The following is a 13,905-nucleotide window of genomic DNA, read 5'->3' as shown; positions in this document are numbered from 1 at the left end:
AAACCACCAGGGGGCTACCCCTCAGGCACGACAAATAAGCACACTAAAACCTTGGCTTTAAGGTTCTCATCCAGAATTATAACTGAATGGATTAGTGAGAGCTATCCGGATCCAATCCTGACAGTTGCATACAGAGCTCAACAGTTGGGAGGCCTGTACCTGGATGAAAAGAAATGATTTGGCTCTGGAAGGTTTAACGTGGCTACTACTTTTTGTTCCCAAGAAGAATAGAGAAAAAAACATTTAGATGTCACATAAAGTAGCTAGAAACTAGTTAACAAGACTAGCTTTTGAATATATACATAAAAGAAAGTGCTGAGAGGGGAACTGAAAATGGGATTCAAAGAGCAACTATAGAAAAATGAAAACACAGACCCATTAATACAGCAAGTTTCCTTGAAGACAGCAGTTTTCTTGGTAATGATTTTGAAAGTACTTAATTGCTTGATGTACAAGTAGAAAATGTGCAACCAAAATCAGCTTTCAAAACACTCCTTCCAGAATACATTGGAGATGGCAAAGTGTCTTAAAAATGTTAAATAATCATCTAAAAATATATAGAATGCTCGCACAATAATTGACTTTTCAAATACATCATATAATTTTGAGTTTCTTGTTTTAGCAGGAAATAGTACTTCAAAACTGGATAACTTGTTTTTTTCTTGCTTGATTTTTCTGAACAATTTCCATGGAAACTTTGGCATCATATGGTGGAACAGGTTCATCCAAAAGAGGTCTAAAGAAGAATGAATTCATTAGAAATGTCTGGTTTAAGTACAATTTAAACCATAATTTTAAGAAGTACAAGTGAACTTGGTCTTGTCTAAGTTTTACGGGGGGCAAAAATTGTACTTTTTAAGAATGACAAGGTTCAAATGCTGAGAGCAAAAACCCTCTATTTTATCTGCTCTGTCTTTTGCCAATGTTAAAAAAAAAAAATCTTCAAACTGGGAAATATCCTCACTCTACTTTGCCTTACCTAAAGCTTTTGTCTCTTTCAAGCTGTAGGACAGAAGGCAGCAAAATGGACAAAGACTGTAGTCCAAAGGACCACTACAAGTCATTGTTTTAAAGAAAAAAAAATATTTACCAAATGAACTGTTTAGTTTAAGTAGCAATAATTTCTGTGTTGAGTCTCCAAATGCACCAAACATGTAAAATTATTGAAAAGGCAGTTATCTGAAGAATGGAAATATTCTAATGTTTTCTTTATACATCTTACCTGAAAACACCAGTTGATAGTTTCTCCATTACATCTTTTAAGATGCGTACCTGAAAGGTTTGTTAAGTTAGCAATATGCAAATGATGGGCAGAGTACTAGAAGAAACCACTGAATAATTAAAAGATAACAATGGCTTTTCTTGTCTTTTTAGCTTTGCTCTCAATATTTATTTCTGAAGCTTGAAGCAACTTAAAAAAAATTTTTTTTTTCAATGAAACATTTGCTTTTTAAAAATTTCCATCCTTTATACCTAATTGAGGAGGGAAAAAACCCAAAACCAAACCCCAATATTAATATGCATAGCCAAGCAAAACAAATTCCCACATTAATCAAGTTCAAAAGTTTCTCCTTGCATATTTGGTTCTTAATTATCAATTGTCTTTTGGAATCACAGTTGGTCATTATTGGTGATATCAGAGTTTTTAAATTTTTCAAAATTGTTTTTAAAATATTATTACCATGTAAACTGTTTTACTTGTTCTGTTTACATCCAAGTACAAGTCATACAAGCCAGGTTTTTCTGAAACCTTTTTTTTTTTTAGTAATTTTACATGAGCTTTAAAGTCACATGTCATGATCTGCTTAGTAAGTTCCTAATTGATAGTTAAGCATAAAGTAGATTTCACCCATCAATTTTATTGACCTTGCTGGATTAATTTTTTGGGTATAGCTCCAAATTGTTTTCTGAGTGGCTAGACCAATTCATACCTCCACTAATAATGAATGTGCCTTTTTTTCCATATGCCTTCCAACATTTGTCATTTTCTTTTTTTTTTTTTTTTTTTTATCAACACTGGTAACCTGATAGGCAAGTGGTACAACCTCACAATGGCTTTAATTTGTGTGTCTGTAATTATTAGTGATTGGGATCATTTTTTTTCCTATGGCTATTGATAGTTTATATTCTTCTCAAAGTCTGTTCACATACTTTTATCATTTATCAATTGGTGTAATGATTCTCAGAATTTATATATATATGTAGACAGTGAAATAGTGAACTCCCAGAAAAAAAGTTTCAATGGCAAAGTGTTGAGAATTGTGAAATAGCAATAATAGATATTTAGAAAATATGAAATAGGCAAGAATTTACTATTTTAGCTTTAGAGTTCAATTGCAAAGCAGCTAATTGAGAGAAAATTTATTCAACAAAGGTCCAATATATTTAATATAATGAAATGATTAAAAAAAGAAGACATCCCAGATGTGTTTCTCAATAAAAGAAAGATTATAGGATGTAAGTAGGCAGTTTTCAAAAGAAAAATGCCAAGCTATGAACAACCATTTTGCAAAAATGCTCTTGCACTAAGAAGTGCAAATTAGAACTAATCATAAGGTATTACCTTTTAACCATCATATCAAGCAAGGATGGCAAACATAATAATAGGACAACTATTGGAAGGTCTTTGAGAGAAAAGGCACACTAATAAACAGTTGGTAGAAAGGTGAAAGCAAACTGTTAACTATACCCTAAAGGTTTGTGAATTTGGTGCATATCCTTTGACCTGGTGATCTCATTGTTAGATATATACACAAAAAGATCAAAGACAAAGGAAAAGGATTTATATTCACAAATATATTTATAGAAGTACCTTTTGTTTTGGCAAAATGCCTGTTCATCGGTGAGATATAGCTAAATAAATTAAGATACAACGATGTATAAAATATTAAGAAATTAGAAGCATAATAGGTCTGGAAAAAACTTGGAGACTTGTGTGAACTATTGTAAAGGGAAATGAGCATAACTGGGAAAACATTATCATGTAAAATAAAGCCATTTTAAAGACTTCAAAACTCTGATCAAAGTAGTGATGAATCATTATTTCAGAAAACTGATGACCTTAATAGGGATGCTGAAGAATGAAACATACATAGCTAATGTGTTGATTTATTGTAGAGGATACTTTCAATCAACTGGACATTCAGTTTTGCCACCTTAGCATTACTTTCACTCACCCTTACTCCAAATGTGAAAACAGTTGCTAATACTTAATAGTTGCTATTGCTACTTCCACAATATCTTTCAGATCTCTCTCTCTTTCTCATATGGATGTCATAGGTCTTCAACACCTTTGCCCTACACTAATGTAATAAGACTAATTGGTCTTGCAGCCTCAAGATTCTTCCCTTTTCAACCCATTTTTCAGTTGTAAAGTGATTTTCCTAAAGTGTACGTCTGACCATGTTACTCTCCTAACTGAATATTAGTCCCAATGACTAAATTCTAAAATCAAACAAGTTCCTCTGCTTGACATTAAAACCCTTCTAATCTACAACCTGGTTCATTAACTACATTATCAACCTTACACATTATTCTTAGTCTTCTTGCTATTCCTCACTTCCCAATCAATTTCCCCTCTCAATTCCAGTGGCTTCTCTTGCTTATTACCCATTTATCCTGCATATAGCTTGCTTTATATATATATTTTTGCATGCTATCTCTCTTATTAGACTATAAATTCCATGAGGATAGGAACTTTTGCTTCTTTTTGTATCCACAGCCTTTAGCACATGCTAGGCATTTAATAAATACTAAGTGAACTGAATTTAAGATGACATTTTATCTGTTTCTCTGCTTGGAATGTACTTTTTCCTTGTCTTGATTTCAAAAAAACCCTCTTTCAAAATTCTACATGATGACTTTCCTGATCCTTTAGGATTGGATTGCTGAAGTTCTCTCTCTCATTTTTTCTAGAATTATTTATATTATTATAAACAATTTATAAGTTGTTTTCCCCCAGTTGAATGAAAGCTCCTTGAGAGTAGGACCTATTTCATTTTTGATTCTGGAGTTCAATAGCACAGTGCCTGGCACATACAATGTACCTGATAAATGCTTGTTTGTTGATTGTTGAATGTTTGGTCATTCCCAGAATATACTCCATTGATTTAGCACAAGTAGCCAAAGACTACAGTATTAGGAATGGCATCTGTGCTTGTACAAGAGTATAACTATTAATAAAAAAGTTACTTTATCAAAGTCCCCAATTCTTTCAAATAGAAAGAATATTACCACTAGAGTTATTTTGATAGATGACTGTCACCAGGTGTATAATTTACTTGTGGTTCTGAAGAATACAAAGACTTCAGAGAAGTTTTCCAAGTCACATTAACTTATTTAGTTATGGCATTAAATCTGTTTCTCCTCTCATCTACTAAAACAGAAGTGGCAGGGAGTCTGTCCTATAGTCTCCTCTAAGTTATTAGTATTGAATAATTTTAGTAACAACACATTGCTCATGTTAAAAGATTATATAATAAGACTTTTAATCAACTATAAAACTACTTCTTACTTCTTCCTTTTATGCCAAGAGTTATATTTTAGTTTACATGTTGTGAAAAGAATTGAATGTAACAAAATTTTTCTCAAGAGTATTAGTAATAGGAGCAGCTAGATGGCCAGTGGATAGAGCACCAGCCCTGAAGTCAGGAGGACCTGAGTTCAAATGTGACCTCAGACACTTAATATTCCTAGCTGTGTGACCCTGGGCAAATCACTTGACCTTAATTGCCTCAGGGGAAAATAAAAGTATTATTAATAGAGCTAACATAATTCTTATCCTTCTGTGTTTCAATTATCTTCACAATTATTTAGTGGTTTACCACTAATCTACTGTTAATTAGGGTAGTGATCCAAATATTTTGGAAAGGAATTTGGAATGTTTCTTAATAAGTGTCTGAAATGTCTACACCTTTGGACCTAGAAGTTGGGAATAAAGGTCAAGGAGATAGAAGGGGAAAAAAAGACTATATATACACCACATATTCAAAGCAACATTTTTCTGAGTAGCAAAGAAATGCTACAAAGTAGGCCATCAACTGAGGAATGATTTAATAAAGTGTGATGCTTGAATGTAAGAGAATGATTCAATTGTGTTTTAAATGGACAAATATGAAAAATTAAGAGAAGCACGAGAATACTGATATGAACTAATGCAGTAAAGAAAGCATAAACAGGAAAAATAATATAATAATTACCATAAAAACATAAATGGAACAAAAGAATTAAATCAAACATTATAATTAGAACAACCAAGCTGGGCTCTTTGAAGAGGATGGTAAACATGGGTGTGGAACACTGTATATACAGTTGCCCATAATACATATTCAACATATACAGCTGAGATGTTGGCTAATTTTGTTGAACTGTTTTTTTTTTAAACAATATAAATATAAATAAAAATAGAAATATAATAATATAAATAAATATAAAAATATAAACATAAACAAACACAAAAATAAATAAATGTTTGCTTGGTAGGTAAACATAGACAGTCAAAAATAAAGGAGATGAAAAACAAAGCTATCAATAAAAATAAAAATTTAATGATTAAAATTCATTAGCATTTTACAATCTACTGCATTACAAAAATAAAGAAGCTATTCCTTTCTTTTCTTTCTTTTTTTTTTGCTGAGGCAACTGGAGTTAAGTGAGCTGCCCAGGGTCACACAGCTAGGAAGCGTTAAGTGTCTGAGATCACATTTGAATTCGGGTTCTTCTGACTTCAGGATTGGTGCTGTATCCACTGCGCCACCTAGCTTGCCGCAGCTATTCCTTTATTTCAACCAATCAACAAACATCTTAATAAGCATATAGACACTTAAGACACAAAAGCAAAAATTAATTAGCTCTTGCCTTCAAGGAAATTATATTCTGTAAGGGGAGACAACATGTTTACATATAATAAATACATAGTAATGTTTTGGACAAGCACCATAAGCTAGTCACATCAGGAAAGGTCTAAGGCAGGTATGTAATTGTGATTTTAATAACAAAATTTTATCTGATGATTATACTATTACTTAGCTACTTTTCTGTTATTGGTCATTTATATCACTGAAAATAAGTTTTGAAGAATTGAAAAGATGAAGTCAACAATAGCTAAATTTTTAATAAAAGTTTTATTTTCTGAATACAGTGAAGATATTTTTAAAATTTCATTTTATAAAACCTTTAAAGGTTGATTTTCTTTAGTTAATTGTTCTTAGAGTCTATATAAATATTTAAAAATTAACTTTAATATTTTTAAATTGTGGAATCAGCTTTTCACTACTTTTTTCATATTTCAAGGATATATAATTTCACTGGTTTCATTAATTTCATTTTTTCCCCCCACAAACTCCGTTTTTCAAACTTCCCTATCTCTGTATCAAGCTACCATTTTTCCAATTATCCAGATTCCTTCACACTCCACTATCCTTTACCCCACATAATTAAGGTTACACCAAGACTAATTAATTCTGTTATATGCCCTTCCCCCTTCATTCACGGAGCAATCATTCTAGTTCTGGCCTTCTTCACTTCCTACCTGGATATTGCAATAGTTTCCTAATTGGTTTCTTGTCGCAAGCTTTTCCTTTTTCTAGTCCATTTTCCACCTAGTTGTCAAAGTGATATTCTTAAAATTAAATGTGTGACCAAGTCATTGGTCCTGCTCAATGAATTCTAGTAGTTCCTATTTATATTTTAATACAAATTCCTGTGGATGGCATTCAAGGGTCTTCAAAACCTATAAGGAAGTTATCTCTGTAGATTTACTCTATTTTCTTTCATTTGATCTTTGGTGCACCCAAACTGTCCTTCTTGTCTTTCACCCTACATGACATTTTATTTCCCATTTTCTTGCCTACACACAAGCTGTCTCCCAGGTCTGAAATATAAAACCTTCTCCTCTTCTGTTTCTTAAAGAGTCCCTAGTTTTCTTCAAAATTCAGTTCAAATGCTACCTCTATGTAAGGCCTTTCCTGACATGTCTTCCTTTAACTGCTATTGTTGTACCACATTCCCTCATTTTGTATATATTTTTATGTATACATGTTGTGTCCCACTATGGAAATAAAGGTTCTTGAGAGCAGAACAACATTATTATCAATAGGCAATGGTCCAAGTGACTTTTATATATTTATAAATGTTGAATGAAAATGAATTTGCTCCATAGGAAAAAATGCTGTAAATGGACAATACAGAAAGATTACAACCCAATCTAGTTATAATATATAAATGACAGCCTAGGTTGAGGTAAAATTACATGTGATAGCCCTGTTAAGAATATCAGTTTTCCTTTCACAATGCAGTTTTTCCAAAAGATTTCAAGTTGAAATCTAATTCACTAAAAAAGGATATAAAGATATCTTCCTTGTTGCACATTTGACAAATTCCAAACTTCATCATTGAGAAAAGAAACTGTGGCTCCCTTAAGGAAAAGGCAGTGGCTGTCTGGAGGATCCAACTTCAATAAAATATACAAATATTAATTGAATCATTCTGCATTAACTGATTAATTTCTTGATCAGGTATATTCAAAAAGTTAAATTTGCATGTTTTTAAAAATTTGTGACAGTTACAAAAAGGAATTGATATGTACCTTTTAATAACAGATTATACAAAAGAAAATACTTGCACACACGCATGCACATATATTCCATCTCCCCTATAACATTAAACCCAAGAATATAAAATAATTTGTAATTTCCTACATTAAAAGCAGCTAGAGGCTCTATGTATAGAGTACTAGAATTTTGGTTAGGAAGACTTGAATTAAAATCTGACCTCAGACACTAACTATATGACCCTACTCTCAAATCACTCAATTTCTGTTTGCTTTCATTTACTTAAGAAAGAAATGGCAAACCACCCCAGTATCTTTGGCAAGCATTAAATACTATTGAAAAACAACATTAGAATGGCATAAATATTACAAAAAAGCTGCTAGCTCTCTATTGACAAAATTTTATTATAGGAACAATTTCAAAGATCGACGTACTCAGTGTGAAACGCTAATATAGGCATGGATAGAAACATGTCAATTGCATCACTCCTATAATAAATGTTCCATTTCAGTTATATTCCTTTAAAATAACATGTTTTTAAAAAACGGAAAAGGACTCACATGTGCAAAAATATTTGTACCAGTCCTTTTTGTAGTGGCAAGAAACTGAGTGGATGGCCATCAGTTTAATAAGTTATTGTATATATGAATGTTATAGAATATTACTGTTCTATTAAAAAATGATCAGCAGGATGACTTCAAAAAGGCCTGGAGAGACTGATAAGAACTGATGCAAAGTGAAATGAGTAGAATCAGGAGATCATTGCACATGGAAACAGCAAGACTGTGTGATGATCAACTGTGATGGACATGGTTCTTTTCAACAATAAGGTGATTCAGGCCAAATCCAATAGGCTTGTGATAGAGAGAGAGAGATGATTGTAGGGACTGAATGTAAATCACAACATAATATTTTCACTTTTTTTTTGGTTTGCCTGCTTGTTTTTTCTCATTTTTTCCCTTTTTGATCTGATTTCTCTTGTGCTGCATGATAAATATGGAAATATATGTAGAAGAATTGTATATGTTTAACCCACACTGGATTACTTGCTATTTAGAGGAGGGGAAAATTTGGAACACAAAGGTTTTCCTAAAGTGAATGTTGAAAACTATCTTGTTTTGAAAAAGAAAAAGCTATTATTATAAAAAAAAAATGAACATGTTAGTAACACATACATAGAAAGATATGTGTGTATACATAAATAAGTCTCATTAATTTTATTTGAATTAGGAATTGGTGATAACTGAATGGAGTCAAGATAAAATTTATTTTTGTATTGCATAAAAATGAAGTTAATTAGATTTGACAGTATAAATAAGGTTTCCTGGAGAAAATGTCTAAATTATTTAGGAGAATAAACTATTTTAAAGAACCTTCAATTCCTTCAGATGTCAAAATTTCCAAATTACTGATATGCTAATTATAAAGCATTCTTATCCAAGTAGTTTACAATTTTTACTAGCCTACATAACATTTTGTTTAGTCTTGGGTACCAAATATAAATGATGAAACTATATTTCTTTTAAAAATATTCTAGAAAATAGCTACACCTAAAGAAAGAACACTGGGAAATGAATGTAAACTGTTTGCATTTTTGTTTTTCTTCACGGGTTATTTTTACCTTCTGAATCTAATTGTTCCTGTGCAACAAGAAAACTGTTCGGTTCTGCATACATATATTGTATCTAGGATATACTGTGACATATTGAACATGTATAGCACTGCTTGCTATCTGGGGGAGGGAGGAGAAAAGTCAGAATAGAAGTGAGTGCAAGGGATAATGTTGTAAAAAATTACCCAGGCATGGGTTCTGTCAATAAAAAGTTATAATTATGAAAAAAAATATATATTCTAGAATTCAGACTTTTTTTTTAAAGAAAACAAAATATATTTATTAAGAACTTTCAATTAACATGAATTTCTCAAGATATTGTTCTATACTAATTAAATCCACTTAATAAAGGTTTTCTTAGAGTTTGTGGTATTTATTACCTGAAGATTTTCTTCTGTGGTTATCCAGTGGCCTCCAACACCAAGAAGTGTGATGATATCATGCTTGTGTGGTAGTAATTGTAAATTTAAAGCAGGCTCATCATTTTTACTATACAATCTCACTTAATAGAGAATAGGAAAAGAAAAAAACTTATTTAATATTTATTTGCACATAATCATGTTTCTCAAAAATTTGATTTATTCCTTTTATCATTCACTTGTTTTAAAAATACAGGAATAATGAAAATTTTCAGTTCAGAAAAACAAAAACATAATACACTTTGTGTTCTGAAACTTTAAAATTAAATTTTCAATATAAAAACTGGATTAAAATTATAAACTGAATAATTCTAAGTATAAATGAACTTAAATGTAAAATTTATATGCATTTGAAAAGTAAACCAAGTATAATGACATATAACTTACAATAGCAATTTAACCATAAAGCTAACATGACAGATGGTTTTTAAAGTTCAGTTAAAAAATAAAAGTTGTAGTTTTAAAAATTAAAAAAATCATTAATATTTAAAAAATTAAAAATATTTAATAAAATATTAAAATATTTTAAAGTAAATATTTTTAATGTAAATTTAAAAATATCATTTAAAATATTAAAGAATTTTTTTTTATTATAAAAAATTTCAAAATATTCAATTACAGCAGTGTGTGTAAAATTCAAATAGATACATGGTTACTAAGTTGTACATAAGAATTGTGGACCATATATTGACATTTAAAATATAATGGTATCGTATTTCTATTCATTTTGTTAAATATTTCCCAATTTTAATCTGCTTTGGTGTGTGCTTGAAACTATAGATGTTCACCAGCAATCACACTTACATAGAATCTTAGACTTTAAAAGGAACTCAGAAGTTCTAATTCCATTATGTTTTCTGAAATGGTCATTTAAATTTACAAATAAATGGATTTTTTCCATTAACTTGATCAGGGAAAAATATATACATATACTTCAACTTTTAGAGTTATGGTTTCTGTAAAAGGTAGCAAATATTAACAAAAGTGAAAGTAATTTTCCTAAATATTAAAATCATTGTCTTCATTATTTGATGATACTAAGAGAAACGTTTTAAGTGATGGGTAAAAATACAAAAAATGCTCACCTAGCTGTTCTTTACACAAAGCACAGTAATTAAGGTTATTTTTGTATAACAGCAACTACTTAAATACCTACATGACAGTAGTTGCCCAGTAAATATTTTCTGAATAAATGACTGCTTCTTAAATCCAATTACGTGAAAAAGAAAAAAATAATCCTTGAGTCAAGCACATAATTCTCCTTTTAGAATCACAGAAATGTAAACTACATTTTTGTTTAGCCTGGAAATAGATGCTTAATACAATACACATTTGTTGAATTCCTGTCATTTTGAACTCATGCAAGTTCATATTCCTTCCTTTATGACCCTTCAGCTAATTTTTAATAACCAGCACTAGATCAGAGAGCATTTCCTGATGATAATAAAAGAATCCAAGAAATGGGGGCAAATACATTCCCCTATAGCCTGTTATGTAAAGAGTGGGACGAAAAGGTCCCAGTCCTTTCTTGGAATTATCAAGTATCTGATACTACAGTGATACAGTCTAACTAATATTGGGCTAATGTTCATAAATCTGAGGTAACCCTTAGTAAGTTTATTATGATCTTGTTTATAGTTTTCTTGTAAAGAGTAATCTTTTATTAGCTTCCTGAGAAATATTAGTCTATTTAAATATAAATACCAGAGTAGTTATCCTTTGAAATAAGAAAAAATATGTAATTCATAATTATTTATGGGATTCAAGTTTCTCTAACATATACAAATTAAAGTAATAACAGAAGTGTGTGCTAGAGCCAGGTTGAACTGGCTCCCAAGAGCCAATTGTTCAGTTTTCAGTGTGAGCATTAATCATATAGAAATCAGAAAATGCTGCAAATAAGGACTTTATTTGTTGTTTTGCTGATAATCTAGACTTATTAAAGTGATGGAGAAATGTTAACAATTTAGATTAATCATAAAAGTTGTATTATGTATATAAGTTTTTCTCCCCAGAGAGCCAGTTGTCAAACTTTTACCAGCAGACCCAATGGTAACAAAGGAGACCTCAGTTTAAACAAATGAGTTCTTTAAACTGATGAAGTATAAGGAATGACCCCAATTAATTTATTACTTCTCGTTCTTGTACATTATCCTAAGAGCCCACATTTGATCATCACATAGATTATTTTTTAAAAGGGACATTTATTCTGATTTTTCTTGTATAGCAAGATAACTATATATGTGTGTGTGTATATATATACATATATATATAACATGTACTTTAACATATTTAACATGTATTGAACTACCTGCCATCTAGGGGAGTGGGTGGTGGGAAGGAGAGGAAAAGTCGGAACAGAAAGTTTTGGAAGGCTCAATGGTGAAAAATTACCCATGCATATAATCTTGTAAATAAAAAGCTACAGTAATAATAATAATAATAAAAAAAAGGGAGATCTATGAAATTCAGCCAACTAAAAAATTACAAGTGGTATTTATTTAGAATGTTTCTTTTTCAGTGATTACAAACCTCCAGCATCTAGGATAATATCTACTCCTATGCCTCCTGTTTCTTCCAAACAGCTTTCAGTAACATCATCTTTTCCATTAGATACATCTATCACTCGAACTATAAAAGACAGAAAATTATGCAGTTTACACAGTATTCTTAATCAAAATATACTCACCATGGACTGGAGTTGGAAGACTATAAAAAAAGCAAATAAAAATTCTGTCCTTTAAAATGTATTAAATGACTGATAAATTAAAAAAGAAAAATACAAATCAAAATTATAACTTTAATATAATACAATTTTAAGGAACCAGTTCAAGAGGGAAATGGAAAATTTGACAGAACAAATTTAGAAAATATAGACATAGGACTAAGTCCTGTCAGGTATATACCGGACATAAATTACTTAAAATGAAGGACCTACAAATTGATGTACAAATTCAAACTATACGAATATTTAATTCAAAAGAATCACATGATCCATATGAAAGATAGCTATGAAATTTCAATCTTGGCTTCAGGTCATAATTTGTTTAGTATAATAGATACTTTTTACCCTTAATAGAAACAGATAGATTTAGGTCACATAGTACTTACCTACCAAGGGTTGTTTTACTCCTTCTCAAACATAGGCATCCCCCAAAATGAGGATATGGAAAAAGAATAGGATTATTTTAGCACTCAACTAAAAAAATAACCAAATCAAACCCAACAATTAGGTAAAATAATCAGAAATACTGAATTTTAAAAAAATTTCCCACAACACAACACAAAAAGGGCACTTTCTTACTATACAATACTTTCTCTTACTAAAGATGGCAAAAGCCTTTTAACTAGTTTGAACATAGGAAAAAATTATAACTCTCCTTATATGAAATTTTATTGATGCCTTCTGTTTTTATATCACATTAAATTTCTTCCTTTTTTTTTTTGCTGAGGCAATTGAGGTTAAGTGACTTGCCCAGGGTCACACAGCTAGGAAGTGTTAAGTGTCTAAGGCTAGATTTGAATTCAGGTCCTTCTGACTTCAGGGCTGATTCTCTATCAACTGTACCACTTAGCTGCCCCTATCACATTAAATTTCAAATATACCCTTGCCTCTTTTCTCATTAAAAAAGCCACAATTCCATAAAATGAAAATACTCATTATGTCTGATAGCATATGCAACACTGCCTATTCAAAGCCTCCCCACATCTTCCTTGAACCTCTAATGTATCACATATTTGGAAACAATTTCAATTAACAAATGTGATGACCTTTTTTTCCCCAATCGGCATCCCTCTTTATTTTGTTTGCAGCATTTGATAATGAAGACCACTATTTCCTCCCAGATATTCTTGATCTATAGAATTTTTGACATTTCTTTTTCTTGGATCTCCTTTTACTTGATCATCATTCCATCCCTTAACTGTGTGTTTAGAAATGCTGAAAACTCTGTCCTAAATCTTCTTCTATTTTTTTCTTTACATACTATCTCTTGGTGACCTCATTAGCTCTTAACACTTCCAGATCTACTGTCATGGTGTCTTTCTTGAACTTCAGTACCACATTACTGTCTATGTATGTATACTTCATAATAGATGTGCTATTAGAGTTATCTCAAATGCAAAAGAGAGATTATATTTTCCTTCTTGATAACTTCCTTCAACTTTTTAACTATCCTTCCTGTTACTCAGATTTGAAATCTTAGGGTCATACTAAACATTTTTTAAACTTCCACTTCACCTATCTATTCAGTTGCACCAAGTTTTCTCGGTTCCACCTGTGAAATTATGTCTTACATCCTCCTTTCTATTCACACAGCCACAG

General features: G+C 30.9%; 1 protein-coding gene across 5 annotated transcripts in view; it reads right to left on the bottom strand.

The window, feature by feature from the left end:
* Window positions 1–577: 577 nt before the first annotated feature.
* The window catches only part of CRYZL1 (crystallin zeta like 1), a 58,855-nt gene continuing 45,527 nt past the window's right edge, over window positions 578–13,905 (bottom strand). For 3 of the 5 annotated variants that reach the window (XM_012544396.3, XM_031959341.1, XM_031959343.1), the window contains 6 exons: window positions 12,693–12,713; window positions 12,114–12,212; window positions 9,543–9,664; window positions 7,345–7,450; window positions 1,223–1,268; window positions 578–736 (listed from right to left, as the gene is read on the bottom strand). In XM_012544396.3, the coding sequence (XP_012399850.1) occupies window positions 637–736; window positions 1,223–1,268; window positions 7,345–7,450; window positions 9,543–9,664; window positions 12,114–12,212; window positions 12,693–12,713 (494 nt within the window). In that variant the 3' untranslated portion in view covers window positions 578–636. Of the gene's footprint in view, window positions 737–1,222; window positions 1,273–7,344; window positions 7,451–9,542; window positions 9,665–12,113; window positions 12,213–12,692; window positions 12,714–13,905 lie in introns of all 5 variants that reach the window. The other 2 variants (XM_031959344.1, XM_031959342.1) reach the window with 2 other exon arrangements.

The sequence above is a fragment of the Sarcophilus harrisii genome, chromosome 3 (assembly GCF_902635505.1).
Source record: "Sarcophilus harrisii chromosome 3, mSarHar1.11, whole genome shotgun sequence".
Lineage (NCBI taxonomy): Eukaryota > Metazoa > Chordata > Mammalia > Dasyuromorphia > Dasyuridae > Sarcophilus > Sarcophilus harrisii.
Note: the sequence above shows the minus strand (reverse complement) of the source record. Positions and strands in the feature narration are given on the sequence as shown.